Source organism: Hyperolius riggenbachi, chromosome 12 (assembly GCF_040937935.1).
Source record: "Hyperolius riggenbachi isolate aHypRig1 chromosome 12, aHypRig1.pri, whole genome shotgun sequence".
Classification (NCBI taxonomy): domain Eukaryota; kingdom Metazoa; phylum Chordata; class Amphibia; order Anura; family Hyperoliidae; genus Hyperolius; species Hyperolius riggenbachi.
The window spans coordinates 108,200,673-108,221,522 of record NC_090657.1 but is presented as its reverse complement, the minus strand read 5'-3'; the positions used below and the strand labels follow the sequence as shown (position 1 = coordinate 108,221,522).

At 42.3% G+C, this 20,850-nt stretch overlaps 2 protein-coding genes across 27 annotated transcripts in view; one reads left to right on the top strand and one right to left on the bottom strand.

Annotated features, from left to right (window-relative positions):
• ARHGAP23 (Rho GTPase activating protein 23) overlaps positions 1-20,850 on the bottom strand; it is a 180,985-nt gene that overhangs the window by 4,925 nt on the left and 155,210 nt on the right. For 2 of the 3 annotated variants that reach the window (XM_068262515.1, XM_068262514.1), the window contains exons 17-23: positions 19,458-19,536; positions 17,141-17,214; positions 14,018-14,107; positions 13,745-13,870; positions 10,827-10,868; positions 8,483-8,576; positions 2,414-2,445 (exon numbers count right to left, since the gene is read on the bottom strand). In XM_068262515.1, the coding sequence (XP_068118616.1) occupies positions 2,414-2,445; positions 8,483-8,576; positions 10,827-10,868; positions 13,745-13,870; positions 14,018-14,107; positions 17,141-17,214; positions 19,458-19,536 (537 nt within the window). Of the gene's footprint in view, positions 1-2,413; positions 2,446-7,682; positions 7,706-8,482; positions 8,577-10,826; positions 10,869-13,744; positions 13,871-14,017; positions 14,108-17,140; positions 17,215-19,457; positions 19,537-20,850 lie in introns of all 3 variants that reach the window. The other variant, XM_068262516.1, reaches the window with a different exon arrangement.
• The window catches only part of SRCIN1 (SRC kinase signaling inhibitor 1), a 1,481,450-nt gene that overhangs the window by 1,418,157 nt on the left and 42,443 nt on the right, over positions 1-20,850 (top strand). The gene's annotated exons all lie outside the window — the stretch shown is intronic.

Genomic DNA, 20,850 nt, shown 5'->3' with positions numbered 1-20,850 from the left:
CACATTTTCACTACCAAAGGCCAGTCACAGCAACATAAGAAAAAAAAAAGTAATTTACAGTTTTATTTTACTCTGGGACAGATGTACATTAATATGTACCGTATATATTTTACACTTTAAAGTGGATCCAAGATAAACTAACTCATTGCATAGTTGTGTTCATAGAGTTTATAGGGCATTCCTCAAGCCAAATACTTTTTTTGTTTTGTTTTAATACTCGAATTCCCTATAAACTAAACAAGCCTCGCCCACAGCTGCACTGAAGCAAGGGCTTATGGGAGCTCAGTCTGGGCAGGAGGAGGAGGAGGTTACTAGCCAGAGAGGCAGAGGGGAGGAGGAGAGGGGACTGACACATTACACACAGGCAAGCTGATAGCATCTCCAGCCCTCAGCCTGCGACAAAGAGAACATGGCTGCCCTCATTGTATCACAGGAATAAATGATCATAAACTATTGAAGATGTTTGCAGCTAGACTTTCTGTGTAAACTATCTAAACTTTAGATAAGATATATAGACTAGTTACTTGTTATAGTTAGTTTTTCATCTCGGTTCCGCTTTAAAGGGGTTCTGTGTAGATTTTTAAAAACAAAAACTGAGACTTACCTGGAGCTTCTACTGCCCCCCAGCAGCTGTCCTGTCCCGCGCCATCCTCTACGATCCACCATTACCTGCCACTGGTCACGGTCCAATTATTCGTCTAACTAGACCAGAGGTCCCCAAACTTTTTCAGTCAAGGGCCGGGTCAACATACTTCAGACTTCTGGGGGTCCGGAACATGCATAAAATGATGTTGAAAACATTACATTGAATCTAGGTATTCCCCCCAATCATGCCTGGAGGAGAACTCCCAGCAGTAGCCAATAAGTCACACGTGCACCAGACAGTGAAGCATACCCAGATGACAATCTGCCGTCCAGTTGGACAGCAGTGTCACCTGATGCAGAATTGGAAGCCAGTGAATGACTGCTCGCTGGCTTCTATGGTATGTGGATGGGTGATGCCAGCACTGCTATTCTATATTAGAGCAGCCAATATTTAAAGGTACAGGGGGCTACATCTAAGTTCTACAGTTTGTGTTTGGGGTGCCAGTGAAAAAGCCTCGGCGTGCCGCATTCGGCCCGCGGGCCTTAGTTTGAGGACCACTGAACTAGACGAATGCTCCCGCTCGCATCTTTGGGAGCTTACTGTACAGGCACAGTACAAGAAACCTGTGTACTGCGCATGTAAGCTCCCAGAGATGTAAGCGGGAGCTAGGACGCGTGCGGCCATGCAGGCAAGTTGCATTTGTATAGTTAGACGAATAATTGGACCTAAACCGGCGGGGGGAATGGAGGATCGTAGAGGACGGCGTGGGAAAGGACAGCTGCAGGGGGGCAGAACCCCTTTAACATTTTTCACAATAGTTGTACTTTAATTCTTATAGTTAAAGAGACACTGAAGTGTCTTTTTTCTTACCTTATTTTCATATGCAGTCAGCTTAAGCATTTAATTCCAAGCGGATTCGCCGCATTCCCACAGCACAAGTTCATTAACTTTTCAAGTCACAGGGCAGAGCTGTGCACAGTAGCTCTGCCTTTTCTCCAGTCAATTGACTGGAGAAAAGGCAAAGCTACTGTGCACAGCTCTGCCTCTCCCTGGCAGCAAAATCTGTGACTTGAAAAGTCGTGGAACTTTTCTGGCCTATTTCTTGGGCATAAATAACTTGTTCTGCCGTGGGAATGCGGCGAATTTTCTTGGAATTTAATGTTGAAGCTGGCTGCATACGAAAATAAGGTAAAAAAAGGCACTTCAGTGTCTCTTTAAAGGGACATTTTTAAGGTGACCCTGCATTCGGTACCAAGTAGACATGTAAGCTTGGTCTAGCCAAATAGCTTGTACTGTCCTATATGGGGGGGGGGGGGGGGGCTGCTCCTGCTACAGTGGAATACAATCGCAGTCAGTCGAAAAACTCAGTCTGGTCATACTGCTAGTCACCTGATTTATTGCTGGTTGTAGAGGACAAGAGATGTCTGTAGTGACATCACACTGTCACCTGAAACAGGAATGATGACTTTATATGACAGACATCTTATGCTTACGTAAGGCTTCAGGCTGTACCATGAGATTTCTGCACAGATGTGGTTACACATATTCACATCACAGAACTTCTTCCTAGAACAATACAGCCTATTTATAGGCCTGTTTTCCTCTGAACACAAAAAAAGGAAAACAAGCACTTTCATGCTGGAGAAAAGAGGGCTGTGTCGGGAAAGAGCAAAGTACAAGAAGAATGAGCAATATTAACACAGATGCTGTTTTCCCGCTTCCCATTCACATGACCCCCAGCGTGTGGGAGGATCCGTTTCATGTCATTCCACAGAGCCCATACTGTTCTGTGAGTGCAGGTGGGGGAGATGCACACTGCGTACCTACCTTAGCTTTGGCTGAATCACTGTTGGTTGAATCTGAAATGAGAGCAGAATGGACAGTAAGGTCGTCATCCACATACTAAGTATACCATTCTAAATGTGGTTACTTGTATTTTCATGTTATTCACAACACAAATGGCCAACCAACATTCTCAACAAATGTTTAACACACAATACACCACAAATACAACACAAAAGATGGCTCCTTGAAAATGATCTAATAGACTCTTTAACCTTTACACTAGAGGTTGGTTGACTGATAAGTGATGCCTACATCTGTATATGAATGGAGTTTCCCATTCATATATACACAGAGCTGCAGTGTGGGGCTGGACAGAATATTCTCATTATTGTCAGATTTCAGACAGGGACCATTCATGGCTGGGGTAGGGATGAGTGCTTCTAAACTGCAGAGGTGCCTGACTATTCGCTAAACCTTCTCTCACATCCCCCACTGAAAAAATGCAAAGCACAGTATAGCGGCTAACAGAGATCTTCTTCAAGCTGGGTTCCCGTATTTTCATGCTCAATCTGATTTCAGGGCTTCCAAAATTGATTTAATGGCCATACTTCGTTTGTAGAATAAGTGATGAGATCTATGACTATCACTAAACAGACTAGTTCTGGTATTCGGTTTAATTGTAGGAGGCGCCCTTGTTGTAGGTTAATGGTGTTTGTACACAGTGCAGTGTGTAATGATTAAATGGAACCGCCTACCTTATGAACCGACACTTCACTCAGTAGGGGTAACGAATAACATTTATTGATAGAATGCACTCAGGACAACGCGTTTTACGGCATAAACCGCTTCATCAGGTCTATATACGGTGCTGATCAAAGGAGTAAGCGGACTATCAATAAATGTTATTCGTTACCCCTACTGAGTGAAGTGTCGGTTCATAAGGTAGGCGGTTCCATTTAATCATTACACACTGCACTGTGTACAAACACCATTAACCTACAACAAGGGCGCCTCCTACAATTAAACCGTGTATGCATAGCAGTCCACTTGGTTGGAGTGCTATTCTTGCCACAAGTCTGTGGTAAGATACTTTTTCCTAAGGAGCTGCGACCATCCGTACCAAAGACAGAGTGGGGACGGGACTTCCCCACATGCCTACTTAAGTGGTTGCCTATCAGCAACCCACACTTGTGAGTAGCTTTTCATCTGCTGTTATACTGGTTTGCGAAGATAATACACTATAGGGGCTCCCGGTGTCTCTGTGGTCTTTTTCGTTTTTGGCTGTCACAGCTCCCATAGTTCTGGTATTGAAGCACATAATCACATGTTGATGTAATGGCCGCAGACATCATAAGATGGGCAGTATGAAGGTGTAAAGCAAGCAGAGCTGCAGCAATAGGCGCTGCCAGGACTGGATGGAATGCCTAGCTAGGGCTCTCCTACAGCCGCTGAATTAGCTTTTCATTGATTGGACTTATTTAATACTAAAGATGGTCAATGAGATGCAAATACTAGCCTGCATGAAAATCTCATCTGGGACTATTTATTAAGCTTCTTGTTGAATCTCGCTGGCCCTATTCCAATCTGCCTACAATTTGAATGTGACTGGGATACAAGCTGGAATCATTTGCATCTCATTGACTATCTCCACTGAATACCAAGTTGTACCTCTCCACTCGATTACACATCTCACACTATGGATGTCTTTGGAAAATACCTTTTGGGATTAGTTATCATGCGGTTATATAAACAGTGCTTTAGTGCCCCGCTGACACTTGTGCCTGAGGCCAATGGCTTTACAGCCACACCACTGAAAGTGATGCTACAGGGAAAACAGTATTTCCGCAATACTACACAGCTTCATAGTAACGCTCCTTCTCATTGGTCACAGGAGTCAGGGTAGTTTGCACAGGCACCCAGTGCTCCCAGTTATTATACCACACAGCCAGGAAGTACCTGATAGCGAGGTAAATGGTTTCCCCAGAGTGATCCTCTTATGGGAAGAACATAAGAATCTATGATGGAGCAGAATATATAAGGTTTGTAATCTCCAGTCTAACTAAAGTGTTCTTATTGAATAGAGCTAAACCAAATTTCCTGCATGCCCTAAAACTTTTCTAGTTTTCTTTCAGTTGCTTTTATGTCGTTCAGATTAATAATAGCCTTAGTAACATACAGAGCTAGTTTGGTTTATACATGGATACAAACACATGGACCACCCACAAGAGAGATCGGCAGGCCCCTCCGCTATTATGACAGGTCTCAGAATGGGGGACATTAGTGTGTCTGGGCAGAGAAAAGGAGCATGAAGGAATATACAGAATACACAGACGGACAGACCCACTATGACCAACTATGAATTCATGAAATACAGTACACAGTATTTATAAGGCAAGCAACTGCAAGATTGTAACTTCCCAGTCAAGTCACTTTTTTCTATGCATGTAATGAATCATTAATTTAATTATGTATAAATGTTTTGTAAAAAATAAATGATGCAACTTTTATAGAATAAAAAAGGAAAATGCATAAATTCATAGGTCCTCTGCAACTAACAGCTGCCGCACACTCATTTAGTCACATGGGCATGCAGGGAAGAGGAAAGTACATTTACTATGGCTTCAAAGTGAGTGGGGGAGGGAGGGGGTTGGGTTCGGCTGTAGGAGATTGCTGAGGATCTATGAATTGGAGCAGGTGTTTTTTTTTTTTTCCCAGAGCCACAATGTTTTACAAAACCTTTGTACACATAATTTATATGAAACAATGTTCCATTAAATGCAAGTCAAAAAATTGTTTCCGAATGTGTGCTTTATAACTCGGCAACCCAAGTGATGCTTTTGTTCTCTCCCAAAAAATCAAGAGAAATGAGACTTTTGGTCACTATACTTTTGTTTTGCTATTGGCATATTTAGTATTGCCTTGAGATCAGCTGCTCTGTCTTTAATGTTTATACGCTACTCATTGACCTTTTCAACTAATACCTGTAAAACTTGATTTACTCAAAAAATAAATAACTCGGCAACCTATCAGAATGAGGCTTCAACTTTTGATTAAAGTTCACTGGGCGGGAAAAAGACCACACACTGCATATTATAGCAATTTCTCCATTGCCTGAGATAGTTAAAGCCCAATTTAAGAATTTTATTACAACTAATATCAAGCTGAAATTCTCTCCATACTGAGTATAAGACAAGACAAATAACATTTATATTGCGCTTTTCTCCTTGCGGACTCAAAGCGCCATACTGGGAGGAAACAGGTGCCCCAAAGGGATAACAAAAAATAAATAAATCTAAAAGATAAGTAAAATCACTTACCTCAAAACAAGATTTTTTTTATTTATAAAACACTTCAAAGACAATGCATTTTGTGGGTCCTTCCTCCTTCAGGTCAAGTGACAGTGTCTAAAAGCAGGAATCACATACAAGCTCATAGTATACAATCTTCATGCATGGGAAGTGATGCATAGATTATAATACATGTTATAATTCTTATTGTTTTATTACTTTTAGTGTTTTTATTGTTACAATGGCATATGCCATACAGTGCATTACATTTCTGATTATAATAATAATTATTTAACGTTATGAAATGGATGGATCTTTTATAATCCAATACCTAGTGCGTCTTTATGTTAGCAAAAGTATCGATTTTGTGAATTTATGATATTAGCATGCTGATGTATTACAATATATGTATCACTTCCCATACATAACTATTAGAAAATTATATATTATGAGCCTGTATGTGATTCTTGGTTTTAGACCTGTGACATTGTCTTTTAAGTGTTCATAAATAATATATTTTTTTTTTTTTCATCCTTATGGGGTGCCTCTTCCTTTGCAGTATATCCCTCACCCTCTGATATTGTTTTTTTTTGTTTGTTTGTTTTTGGGGTGTTAGGTTTTAAGTTCTTTTTACAGTGTGACCCATCAAGTTTGGAAAAGCCGAAAGGAGGACAGGCTTTCCTCACTCGCCTTAAGCTGTGGCTACTAATACTGCAATCCATATTTGTGAGCTCTTCTCCTACAAGCGAACTGCATTATCTGGTGTTGCTAAATTTCTACACTATCCGGGGCTCTCGGCGCCCATGTCTTTTTTTGTTTTCTGGAAGAGTCTTCCGACTACTCCAGATGTCTTCTGTTTTCATCTTGAATGTCACAGGAACCCACCAGAGGTATCCATTGAGATGCTTGTTTGCATGCAGCTCAAATGCACTTTCTCAAAATTTGGGCTGACTCAACTTCAAGCTACATAAAAACTGATCATCCCACCTGAGTCCTTACCCTTTACCACAAGCTCTGGTTGATCATTTATCAGCTCCAAACGGTATCTCTAGTTGATTGTATAAATGGTCAAATTAGAAGGCTCAGATTGCATGTATGGCTCCTTGTGGGCTGGAGAAACATCTGTTTAAGTACCCGCAGTTTACCCATACTGTGAAATGTGTGGTAATGGTCTGACAACTGCCACTCCTGCCAGTTCAACCCCCACCCCACTCCTGGATTTTTAAGGGCAGTAAACTGATATAGTTAAAAGAGAAAGTAGGGAAGGGGATATGCCTTGCCTTGATGATGATTGAGAAAGGGCTGTCCAATTAACTATCTGCTGATTAACTGATTAGCAGTTCCCAAATCTGGTGAACCTGTCGCTCTGGAATCTCTTTGCTGGCTTTTGGTTCATCACTAGCTTTCAGCATCAACCCAAACCTAACTGAACAGTTCTGATTGGAAGTCGTTTTTATATTGCAATACAGAATAACAAAACAAATCCAGGTTTGTTTTACTGAAGAGACAGACAAAGACGTGTGAATCACAAAGACATATAAAGAAGAATGGCAGAAGACAGATGTACATGTAACCTTTGAGAGGGACAAGACCAGGCAGGCCAGGTGAGGAACACTCAGTGATGGCAGACAGCAGCAGTTTAGAGGCCACTCGGACAGTGTTGTGATCACACAGTTAGATGTGGAGGAGCCTGCAGTCACCTTGCTGGGGCTGCTCTGTAAGTGGGTGAGAGCAGCGAGTAACACACAACATCAGCGTGACACAATGCCACACAAGAACAATCATGATATGTGTTAAACCCCTGGGCAACTGCTGGATGTAAGAGAGATGATGACAGCTCAATCCACTAATGTACTTTTCCTTGCTCTGACACCACCATTCACTGTCTATTACAAGAGCAAGCTCTCTGATTATTTATTGACAATGTTTGTTTTGCTTGGACTGTCTAGCATCACTAGAAAGACCACTGGCATCTCTCTTACAACCACCAGTGTGATTAGGAAGCAGTAGAAACCAAACCATACCGTTCACAGCTGCAGAAGATCCGCTGAGAGAAGAGAGAGGAGGAAGAGGAGCAGATGCCGGGAGAAGGAGGAAAGGAAGAAAGGCTGGGAATTATTTCAGGTCACCACATGCCAGGGAGGGTCAGGACATTTATTCTATGAGAAGACCCGCCATAGTGATATGTCTGACGACAGTGAGGAATGAGTACAGCATTTGTCTTGGTGTCACGTGTGTGTCTCAGTTACAGTGTGGTTAGCTGTGGGAAATTGTGATAACCAACACCAACCAATACAGTTGAAGTCTGGAATATGTCAGCTAGACAAAGAGAAGAATACTATTGGTTGCTACGGTCAAACTCAGATCCAGTAATAAATGGGACCCAAAGCGAGAAAAGGTACAAGGCAAACAAAGCTGTGCAGAAATGTACCAAGTAGAGATGATCAAGAAGATGCACATTTTCCTACTTGACAAAAATGTACTTGCAATTTGTATGCAGAATAAAAGTTGGCCAGACTGCAACTGCACTTACTTGGTCCAATTTCAATATGTATAGAAATTGCAACAACATTTTCATCAAGTTGAAAAATGTGCAATTTATTGAACATCTCTAGTAATGAATACCTACAGCAACCAGTCAGAATTTAACTTTCACTCAACCTTACTGGCTGAACTTGGTTCCTGGAGGTAACAGTTACAGCACTATATTGCACACTGTCATATGTGGGAATTGCTTTGGAAGGGATTCTACGGATATGAATAATACATGTATTGTGTTGCATTTAATGGCTTAGTTAATAAATCTGATGATTGTAGCACTTACCTGAGGTGTCTCCTGGAGGCATCGTCCTTCCAATATTTGGCAGAAGATGCTCAATATTTGGTACAGACTGGGAATCACACTCGTCTACTGGAGTCTAAGAGAAACAAACCTCAAATCAGCAAAGAAGAAACATCTGAAGGAATATATGATGATGCTTGTCGATGTGAAGAGGAGGAATATGTGATGTGTACTGATTTGCAAATGAAAACCCCAAATATTAGTGATTGCTGTAGAAAACGAGCACAAATGTTTTCACACGTTAGACCCTGGGGTACAATTTTCTCTCTCTTATAAGAAAAACTCTGCTATATAAAGTAATTAAAGAGCACAGCCCACTGATCCCATCACCAGCATCACATGATTAGAGACAGCGACAGCTGGCCAATGGAAGCAGCTTATAAGGGTTGAAGGGGCGGGCAAAATTTACAACTCAATCTAAAATACTAGCACGTTTGTACTGCAAGCACAATGACTCCAGTTGGTTCGCCTCCTTCCTATAAATGTCAAAAACTCTGTACTCCTAGAAGAATGACGCTACAAACCACAGTCCACACTAACAATGGTATAGTGAGATTTACATCACACGTCACAATGCAGTCCCAATCTTTATCTTGATATTTTTGATGGTCTTCGTGCCACAAGTCAAAGGGGAATACCACCACCACACCCAATGTGGTAAAACTCACCAGATGGGGAGACCTATAATGCTGATCTATTCATGCAGTAGGACACTAATGGCCGTCCTTCACCACATTGGCTAAGATGAATATTGATTCAACCACATGCAGTATGAATGTATCAGAGCACTTGAATCCGACAATCATCATAAAACCTTGTAGAAAAGCCTTGTGTAAAACCATTCAAATGTATTAAAAGTACAAAGTAATATTGCCACTAATAAGTCCACTGTAGATAGAGCACATTTTGTATGGGCTCTACCCTCCGCTCCACCTCTGATCGGTGTGATCACAGTCCACGTGTGCGGAGTGACGGACGCTGCTACAACTGCCTTGCGTGTGTGTTCTGCTCTCAATTCCACATCCATGTTCCGCCCAACATGTTTCGTCAGTAATGACTCATCTGGGGCTCGGAGGTGGATGCTTCAATGAGAGCCCTTATCGCCTAAGGATCCTCTCCTTCCCACCTACGCAGGCTGTACACTCCCCCTACTATTACAACCCCATGACGTGCTCATCTTGAGCCGCATGATGTAGATCCCGGAATGATCTGCCTCTCCTCGTTGGCAGAGTTACCAAGAAGCAACCCGCTTGTTCCCATGCCTGTTGCCATGATGTGATTCCGTGCCTGAGTGCGCACTTCCCCCTGGAGACGTCACGGGTAGCCGGTGATGTGTCTGATCCTGCTGCCTGTAAATTTGCGCTACCGCGCATGTGCAATAGGAGCCTGTGCGGCCACATTTCCTGTTTAGTTGTGCTTCCGCACTAAACATCCCACATATCTCTGCTTCCAGACCTCCTACACTCCCCAAATTTTGAGGGTAGAGAGGTGGTCACCTAAACTACCTCTGTGCCAAATTGCAGCGCCCTAGCCCCGTTGGTTCCCGAGATAGGTTTCTGTAATATATCTCTGGAATCAGCGGGGCTTAGGGGGGGGGCTGCAATTTGACACAGAGGTAGTTCAAGGGATTCCCTCTCTACCCTGAACATTTAAGGAGTGTAGGAGGTGTGGAAGCAGAGATATTTGGTGTAATAATATTTAAGTTCCCACTGAGTATGCGTGTTACTCAGTGAGGAAGGCAGCACGATCAGACATAATACCGGATTTAAATATTCCTATCAGATCATCCTGCTAGAGTTATTAGAGGATTCCGTGCCCGCCTTCATAAGGGGAAACTCCGCTTACATGTGGCATGAAGATCATCCATTAAAAATATCAAGATAAAGATTGGGATTGTATTGTCACATGTGTAATGTAGATCCTAGGCCAGCCACCATTTTTCTATTTTTTTATCCAAAATGTACTACCTGGGAGATTTTTGTGGGTTACACTACAGATATTTGTATCCCTGAAACTCTGGTTTACAACCATTTGCAATCCACATGGTGAACAATATGTGAACCTTGCTGTTGGAAGGCAGGCTGTGACTTGTGTGGTTCAGATTTCTGTGTAAGGTGGAGAATAATAAGTACAGTATATTATGGAATGGAGGACAACCAGAGTTCATGACAAAGGCAGGAAAGCAATGAGGGGACAGACAGAGGTTGGTGTTACATCTAGTGACAAGATGAGGCAAAACACTAAAAATTCTTAAAAACAATTCAAGGGAAAAGCAGTTCTAAAGACCAGAAGATCCACATTCCTTGGCAATGTGTCACTATTTTACCTTTTCACTTTTATCGAGCTCTTCACTGAAGAACCAGTCAGACTAGAGAAGAGAGACAGAGGAAGAGTTACTGCTGTGTTACATGAAGGACACATGCATACCCCACAATGCAGTATACAAAACACATGACCAAAAACTGCCAATCTACAGAACTGCAGTTCACCCAGATTATATAACCAAACACCACAGAGATGGTCTTACTAAAACTGGAAAACAATAATGGACTGGATTTTTTAAAATGTGCCTGTTAATAGGTGCCAAATGTTTGCATCTTCACTTGAACCATATCAAAACATTGCAGAGGTTGCTGGAGGGTTAATGAATTAGTGATTGTGTGATTACAGTCATATGCAGCACTTGCACTGAGAATTTTTGTCTTTATAGTAATAATCTGATAATAATACGAACACTTGTATAGCGCTTTTCTCCTGTCAGACTTAAAGCGCTCAAGAGCTGCAGCCACACAAGAGGCCATTCTGCAGTGTAAGGGAGTCTTGCCTTGAACTCCTTACTGAATAGGTGCTGACCCTAGCCAGGACACTATCCAGCCACTATAAGGGCTTGCTGTGGGTACTGCTGTGCAACAGAAACAGCACAAACTCCAATCCACAAACCCTTCAACAGTCCATACTATATTCTGATATTACTCAGCCAAGGGTAGCAAACTTTTGACACACACTTAAAAAAAAAACAAAAAAAAAACAGTCCAGGTTTGCTGCATCCTTTGTACCTAAACCTTAGTAAGGCAACACCCATACATTTTCAAGCCCATGAGTTGTAGCATCTTCCCCATGCAGCCACTCTACAACTACAAGCTATTATTATTTAGTATTTACTTAGTGCCGACATCTTCCGCAGCGCTGTATTAAGTATATTGTCATATCACTTAACTGTCCCTCAGAGGGGCTCACAATCTAATCACTACCAAAGTCATATCTATGTGTGTATCTTGTAGTGTATGTGTTGTAGTCTAGGCGAATTTAGGGGGAAACTAATTAACTTATCTGTATGTTTTTGGGATGTGGGAGGAAAGCAGAGTGCCTGAAGGAAACCCAGGCAGACATGGGGAGAACGTACAAACTCCTTGCAGATAGTGCCCTGGCTGGGATTCAAACCAGGGACCTATCGCTTGCAAGATGAGACGGCTAACTACCACTGTGCTGCCCAACAACCTATTTTTGTGCATCTTCATGAGTGACCCCCCTGCCAACTCTGTTCCCATATCTGCACTATGATCCTTGCCAAATCACAAACACACTTCACAGATGGTTAACGTGACTGAATTTCTGTCCCATTCACTAAATTGAATGAGTCTTTGCATGTGCACCAGAAATCAAATAGCATGTGCACAGAAAAAGAACATTTGTGTTCCTGGGTGCTTTGAAGTGGGAATTAGGCCTTTAGTGCTCCAGCATATGTTCATTCTGGCTACACTGTTTTAAAGTTGTGTAGCATTGTTCCTAACCACTAGAGGGCGAAAACTCCCAGCAAAAGCTGTGAAGTCATCACATGCATGGATTGCTCTGTCTCCAACCCTGTCTCTATGGAGTCATTCATACACATTTTCTTCCATCACATTTGGTCACTTAAAATTAAATCTGTGTATATTTTCACTGCCAGCGCTCAGTTGTAGACAGTTCATTGATGGGGAACATGGTTGCGAGTGGACTGGACGGTTGACAAACAGCTGCAGAAGGCTTGCAGAACAGCAGCTCTGTCAGTTTTTGATGAAAAATCAGATATCAAACACTGCAAAGTGGTGAAACAATTCTGTTGTTCTGCAAGCCTTCTCTGCCAATTGGAGTAAATAGATTGTACAACCAGGCCAAACTCAAGCCATGTAAAGCTAGCCATACATCAGAAGATTATGGGTATATTCGACAAAGACACATTTATCTCTAATCGAATATGATTAGAGATAAGTTTGTCTCTTTGTCGAAGCTGCCCATATACTGTAGGCCAATTCCCATCCGATTTCAGCATGAAATATTCAGGAAATCGGCTGAGCCCACCACGATGCCCCCCTGAAGTATGATGTCAGGCGCTATGTGCCATATGCGGCTGAGAGAACCCGGAGAGATGGACAGACAACACGCGGAGGCTGACACAGGACAGGTTTTGTTGCTAGTTCTGAAATCAGATGCCCTAAGGCCGCACACCCAATCAACCAACTTCGGCCCGACATCTTGCACCAGGCTCGATCGACTACCGCAACCAATTTTGCAGGGCTGTGGAGTCGCCACAAAAATCTTCCAACTCTGACTTCTCAGTTTATGAAACCACGACGCCAACTCCAGGTACCCAAAATGGCTCAGACTCCTCGACTCCGACTCCTTAGTCTAATACTTAACCAGGGCTGTGGATTTGGTACAAAAATCATCCGACTCCGAAGTTTATGAAACCTCCAACTGACTCCAAGTACCCAAAATTGCTCTGACTCCGACTCCACGGCCCTGCAATTTCGGCTCAAAATTGGTTGCATTGTAGGTCAGGCCTGAACTAGGCGACACTGATTTTTAACCAATTCGATAATAATCAAAATGGATGGTGGATCAGCCACCAAAGTCATCTGATGTATGGGCACCTTAAGGACTTCAAGCCACATTCAGACAGGTGGCATTTGCTGGCCAGATGTATTGATCATGATTGTCTGCAGCCAGGCAGTAATTCATGCACGGTCGGCTCAGCCCTGTATTGTCCTATGGAAAGGGGAAAGGTCTAGTACAGAGCAATTGGAGGAAAGTGTCTGCCCTGGCTGACTGCTTGTTGCTCACATTGATGCAGGCACAGAATACAATAGATACCTGTAATCTATTCTATAATTAAGAATAATAATACAAAAATATCGTAATCAGTATTATACATCATAAGTATAAATTAGTAATAAGTGAGTGCATTTTATGCATGGGTTTTCTTACATGTTGGATGAGGGTCTCTACAATCTTATAGCGGTCTGGCATGTGTGTCACCATGTCTGTCATGTTATCCTCTGAAGTGCGGACCAAGGTGGGACCAAAGACCAAAGCCAGGTTCCGGGGCTCCATCTGAAAAACAATAGTGCAAGTCAGTACAGCTATTCCTCCTGAAATAACCGCATTCCGGATGGGTGTTATACAGCATGGTATGGCTTCTGCCACTATATACAAGAGTCACATTTCAGACACTTGTCGACCCGCCAGAATATCCCCCACCTTATTCTTCTCAGAGTGGTCAGCTACTGTCTTCAAGTGGCGAACCAGAAAACGCAGCGTTTCATAATAGTAAGATGGAAGCTCTCGTATCTGAGAAGAAAGAAGACAAGAGAATTCCTAGTGGGTGGGAGAACAATGGATAACACAAGTAGCCAAACAAAAGTCATATTGTCATGTCGCTTCATGCTGGATTTCTGAACTGGAGCCATACACTGTCCTATGCATACCATATGCAGCAAAAGTGTTAGTTTACAGCTACCTCTTCTCTAGGAGGTTACAGCTATCTCTTCTCTAGGAGAATACAGCTACCTCTTCTCTATGATGTTACAGCTACCTCTTCTCTAGGAGAATACAGCTACCTCTTCTCTATGATGTTACAGCTACCTCTTCTCTATGATGTTACAGCTACTTCTTCTCTAGGAGGTTACAGCTATCTCTTCTCTAGGAGAATACAGCTACCTCTACTCTATGTTGTTACTGCTACCTCTTATCTATGATGTTACAGCTACCTCTTCTCTATGATGTTACAGCTACCTCTTCTCTATGTTACAGCTACCTCTTTTCTATGATGTTACAGCTACCTCTTCTCTATGATGTTACAGCTACCTCTTCTCTATGATGTTACAGCTACCTCTTCTCTATGATGTTATAGCTACCTCTTCTCTATGATGTTACAGCTACCTCTTCTCTATGATGTTACAGCCAGCTGTGGTGATATACTGGGGTGCTTATGATGTTGGGATAATACAGGAGTATGTTTCCATTTTTCTATCTGCTGTATATTATGTATGTCAGCCAGTCTGGCTTTGAAGGTATTGGCAGCTAGCTTCCTGGAGTTCTGTATATACATGTGAATTAACTCTATCATTGTCTGCTGCTAATTAGGGAACACTTAGGAGCAGGGAATGCTAAATGGATTTGCTAGCCCCTGGCAAGGAGATGGCTACTTAGTCAATAGCCAGTCAAATCCTTCCCTTTGATATGCTAGGAAATAATGTCACCCATGTGTTGTCACCTGTAACCGGGAGTAAGGAAGTCTTTTGTTGTGTGTGTGCTATAATACACTTTTTACATGTGGAAGTAGATCTCTGGGAATCAAATTATGTCCAAACAGGCTTGCAGACTCAAGGCAAATATTCCAGCATAAAAGGCAGGGGGAGATACCTAAAATCAGTCCACTCCTGACGGTGGCTGAAGCTAAGTGACTCCTGGTCCAACCAGAACTGTGTCCGTCCACAATACCCAAGTCCAAGGTTCTTCTATCTTGATCCCTGTTTTATTTGGTAAGCAAATCGCCTTGTGTGTATCTTTGTAACTTTTATCTTTGTAACTTGTATTTTGTAACTTTTACTGTTTTTTTGTACATCTTTTGTATATATTATTTTCTGCATTGTTCCACTTTTTTCCCGGAATATTAAATCGTTATTTAATAAGTTTGACTTCTGCTGTACTAAACTAACACTCATAGCCTAGAAGAGACTGAAGTGTAACTGTGTACAAGTCCATGCCTGATTGTATGACTGAGCAACACTACCGTATAAGATTGTAATTGCATTGTGTGAATGGGGCACTTCTGCGCTTGACAGCAGAGTGGGAAATCCCGGAGTGGCTAACAGTATCGTTCGGAACGACTGTTAGTGGTTTTGCTTCACTACAGTGTAAGATTGCAATTGTGTGTGTGTGGGGGGCGTTTGTCATACATTGGCCTAAAGCACGCAGCCAGTGCGAGTAACTCGACAGCAGAGTGGAAGTGTCTAGCAACAGCTAGTGGTGGCAGTGAGAAGGGTTCTGAGGGGTCACAGCCTTGTTTTGGCTTGACTAAGGCTGCTTCCCCTCTCGATCTGGTCAAACCCGCAGTCGGGAACCGTATACGCAGGCGTGCCGCGGGCCGGTTCCTGACACTACCTCTTCTCTATGAGGTGTTAAAGGAAACCAGAGACGAAGCACAAACACGCTGAATCCAGCGCTGGAGACTTGGGCGAAGCAGCGCAGGAGACTTCGGCGTAGCCGGCGTCACCATAGGCCGTAATAGGAACTACAGGTATAGCAGGCACAGGGAGTAACTTCAGCGCCGTTAGAAGACGGAGCTGAAGTTGCTTTTAAAACAATAATTCGGGGAAGCCGAATTATTTCATTCCCCCACTATCCATGGCGGCCTGGAGGGGGAATAGTAATTAACACGGCCCGAACTTGTGCGGCAGCAGGATCAGCCATATACCGGCTGTGTCCTGCTCCCAAGTCTCCGGCGCCGTTCTCTCTCGTACGCACGAAGCACCCGCATGTATTTTACCATATATATCAATGGAAACATGACAATAAACACCTACGCTGCTCTCTGTTTCATTCTTCTCTGCTAAATCTGCCTGTTATCAGTCCTGATAAGAATCCCTACTGTCATGTAGGGATTCTGTACTGAATTTACTGTCATGTTCCCATTGATATACATGGTAAAATACATGAGGGTGCTTCGTCTCTGGTTCTCTTTAAGTCCTATCTGTTGATGAAGAGGTTGGCTGGCTGAGATCCTGTACACTACCTTGTTACACTGGCCAGATTCTCTGTTACACCTCAGCAGAACAACACTACAACACTAAGTATTACACACCTGGACCCATTACAGATTGTTTGGCCTGGGCCATATGGTACACTAGAAACGATTACTGAAAACCTAGTGGATTTGCTGCAGATGACTACAAAAGCATTAATCTACCAACCTTACATCATCTCTTACTATGGTAGCATGTTACCCAGGCACAGGTTAGAAAATGTCACCACCTGATATAAAATGGTTTCTAATAAAAACCTGGCAAGATCAGGAATCCATGATATAAAAGAAATTGAGACACTTTTCTTGCAAAAGGTATTGGTGTATTAAAACAATACTACAAATCACCATATAAATGTACCCCATATATCTTATGTTTGTTGTGCTATGCACGAAAGGTTTAGAGTGGTTTAAGATCAGGAATCCAGTCCAGGAATATTTCCCATGCACCAGCCATGAGGAGTCTGGAATCTCCCAGAACTCTAATGTTCCTTCATTAGTCTAGTATTCGATAGCTGATGAGAATGATGTGAGGTCTACAGAAAACATGCAGGACACAGACTGAATTTTCATGTTACCAGTTTGCGAAGTGTCTTCATCCTCTCACTGGAATCTTCCAAGCGATTGGCCTCAATGAATTCTGTATATTTGTCTGCAAATAAAACAGATGGTAGAGTGTGAGGACACATCCACATGACTGGGGCCTCATTCAGGTATCAAAAATCTTAAGGCACAATTCACATACACACTGCATTAACTACATAACTATCAGCAGCAATAAAGAGTCTGTAATGCTTTCTCCATAATAGAAAAATAATGCTAAAGTTAACATCCTACTGCAGTTGTGTATGGAACTAGACCATGATGAACAGGTACTTGTGGATTCTGTCGTCCGTCCCCCCCACACACACTAAGATGCACATAATCTGTGCAGCAACTATGTGAGCCATGCCACTGAAAGCAACACGTTACAGACATAATTTTGCTAATTTAACCCATTAAAATCCACCAAAGGAAATTCAACTTCTGTGGGGAATGCCACAGTGCTTTCAGTTTCCCTCTATATATTGAAATATTTCAGCTCAATTACTTTGTCTTGAAGTGCATTTCATGGTGATTTTAAGACATGCTGCTTCTGCCTGACAGGTGTGAGCACAATTACATGCAGCCGATTGGCAGCGTTTGTAACCCCACGTGTCATCATTTGCCACAAGGTGGTGTTACAAGGAGGCAGAAAAACGTGAAATGCTGTATCGGAGTACTGGCGGGTTCAGATATGACTCCATTGGGGAGGGGGGGACCTCTTTACTGCCAGTACCAAGGGCTAGCAAGTGCCTGGCCAGTGCATGGGAGCAACTGACAGGTGGTCAATTCATTGCCTTCAGTGAAAGAGGCTTACAGAAATTGACAACAGCAGTGTCAGTTGCCGGTCACTGGATTAGTGCATGTGTAGAAAAAGGCTCTTGCTCTGTGCAGCTAATTGCTCTCCAGCAAGTGGAAGTTTCTGACCAATCACATGGCAATGCTACTCCAAAACCATATACCGAGCTACATTGCTTTGGATGCAGAGAAAAGCTATGTGAGCTTACTGTCAGCTTTGGAAATTCTTAGCTGGCAGCAGACTGAAATGCCAAGGTGACTTTAATCACACTATGTCTGCAATTCACACCAAGCAGGAATGTGATGGCAAACCAAGATTAAGCTAATCATTGCTTCTACACTTGACATCATCAGGTTTTGATTTCTCATTGCAATCTAACCTGTACAGTTTGTGTTTTGATGAACAACCCTGACATGACTGAACATGTTGTGCTTCTGAGGAACTACCTGCAACTGGCCAGGATATGAGCATCAAGTATTGCTTAGTTGTCAGACACCACCACGTCACAACATTTTACCTCTCAATCTCTCTTTGATATTGTATTTTCTAATAGTCCTATTTATATTAATTTCTTACTGCATTAGTAGATGGTCTACGCCTCCCCCATCAATACCTTCCCCCATACTAAATGTATTGGGCCATTTAAAAATGTGATTCAGGTCTCTTGCACACTGCAAGCGATTCAGATTCAGATTCCGCTTTTTAATCTGTTTTTACATCCGATTCAGATTCCGATTTGCAGTTTGCTCCCTGCACACTGCAAATCAGAATCTGAATCGGATGTAAAAACAGATTAAAAAGCGGAATCTGAATCGGAATCGGTTGCAGTGTGCAAGAAGCCTCAATCGCAGCCGTTTTGCCGATCGCTAGAGCACCGCATATAAATGGTGGCGCTCATTTTCCACTACCACAATTCATCAATTCATTTTGCTCCGAATTGCAATCGTTTTCTGGGGCGATTCTCGCTGTGATCGCGCTCCATTCCTGATGGCTATACAACGCAAATCGCAGCCAGTGGGGAAAGCAGCCATGCGCAATTGCAAAAGCAGCAATTATGCTTGCGATCGCACTTGCTAGTAGAAAAGGGCCCTTAGGTGTATATATAGGCCATTTTGAATTACTTGCTGCAAGTTGCTTTGATAAAAAATATCCTCTGCATCATATTGGGTACAGATTGAGGCCACGCTGCACTGTACACTGGGGGCAACTGTGGGTCTGCTGCACTACCAAGTGCTGTACATGGCTTGCCATTCCAGTGTGAACATACAAACCCTGCAGAGATGGTGTTCTTTGGGGGAATCATCCTAGGATCCTCTATTTATTCATCACAGGCTTGTCATTTATATGCCACTGACAACTAACATGGTATACGTCATACAGCAGCCTCCACAAATTGCCAGCCCCATGGTTTGTGATGCTGATTCATGCGGTTCTCCTCTGCATGAATGTATAATGTTAGCATGTTACTGCCTATGTGACACAGCCTGCACAGTGTACAAGAGAGGACGGCTCACCATCAGTAAACAGAGGCTCAGGCAGTTTCCGAAAGAAGGATTTGAGCAGACTGCTGACCACGTTCAAGTCTTGCCAGCGCTGAAATCAGAAGAAAGGCCAGATCAGCAAGGAAATTAATTGAAGTGATGACAGCTGAGCACAGATTTAATTGTCAATCCTTAATGAAAAGCGTCACAGGCAAACAGTTAATGATCAAAGAGATGATGTACTAGTTATACACCACATATGCAGTCACACACTCTGCCATAAAACAACGCTGTGCAGCAAATAAGGTTCACATCCATTATTACAGTACATTTAAAGCGGACCTGAACTCAGAACGTCCTCTCTGTTCTAAAAGATAAGCAGCATCATAATAAAGAAAATAATTTCTTAGTTACAGCTGATACATATCCTGCAATAAATCTGCACTGTTTCTACTTCCTGCTTTCATGGAAGCAGACATATTGTTAACATCCTGTGCTTTCAAATCAGCTTATCTGCCATGGCAGTCAGATGACACGGAGAGATCAAATTACAACTTTTGATTAGACACAGATGACGTGGAATTAGACAGGCTAAACTCTCTTAATACATACCAAATGCATTTCGCTATCTGTTTTCCTTCTATCCTGTGCAAGAGTTCAGCTCCACTTCAAATACTAACAACCCTTACCTGTTTGTAATTTATTTACACCAGTAAAACCAGTCTGTTCTTCCCCTGTAATGGCTCTGTTATGCCATGATTATAAAGGTTACTTAGGAGGGCTGATTCTTCAAAATAAACCACAAAGAGTAATTTTGTCTAGGCAGAACCTTGCCATTGTATAGTTGCCAATAGGGATGATCAAAAATATGCAAATTGTTCCAAGTTGATGCAAATGTATTTTATGCAAATGTATGCAGCTTGAAAATGTATGAATCAATTTAAATCTGGGTTTAAATTGATTGGTCCATTTTCAAACCGCATACATTTGCATAACAATTTGCATAATTTTGGAACAATTTGCATCTCATTGATCATCCCTAGTTGCCAATGATATATATACCTTCCACCAATATTTGTTCAGTTGCTGTGCTAATCAGACAGCTGATTAGATGGATAGTTTGAGGGGTATCAGATTTTTTTCGAAGTAAAAATAAAATCTTATTTCTATAAGTGATACTGCCCAATGTCCACTTTAAGGACTTCTGCACATCATTCTGAAGAAAGCCATACAAAATGTCAACACAATGTCAATACCGCTTTACCTTATTACATAGCAAGAGCTCTTACTCTGAACCGTTTGTGCAGAGAGAAAATGAATTGAAAATAGGTAAAATATTTAAAAGACAGACTTTTAGATTGTTCAAATAATGCAAAAAGAGAGCAAAAAAAAATGATGCTGCAACCCAAATCAACCAATGCTAAAT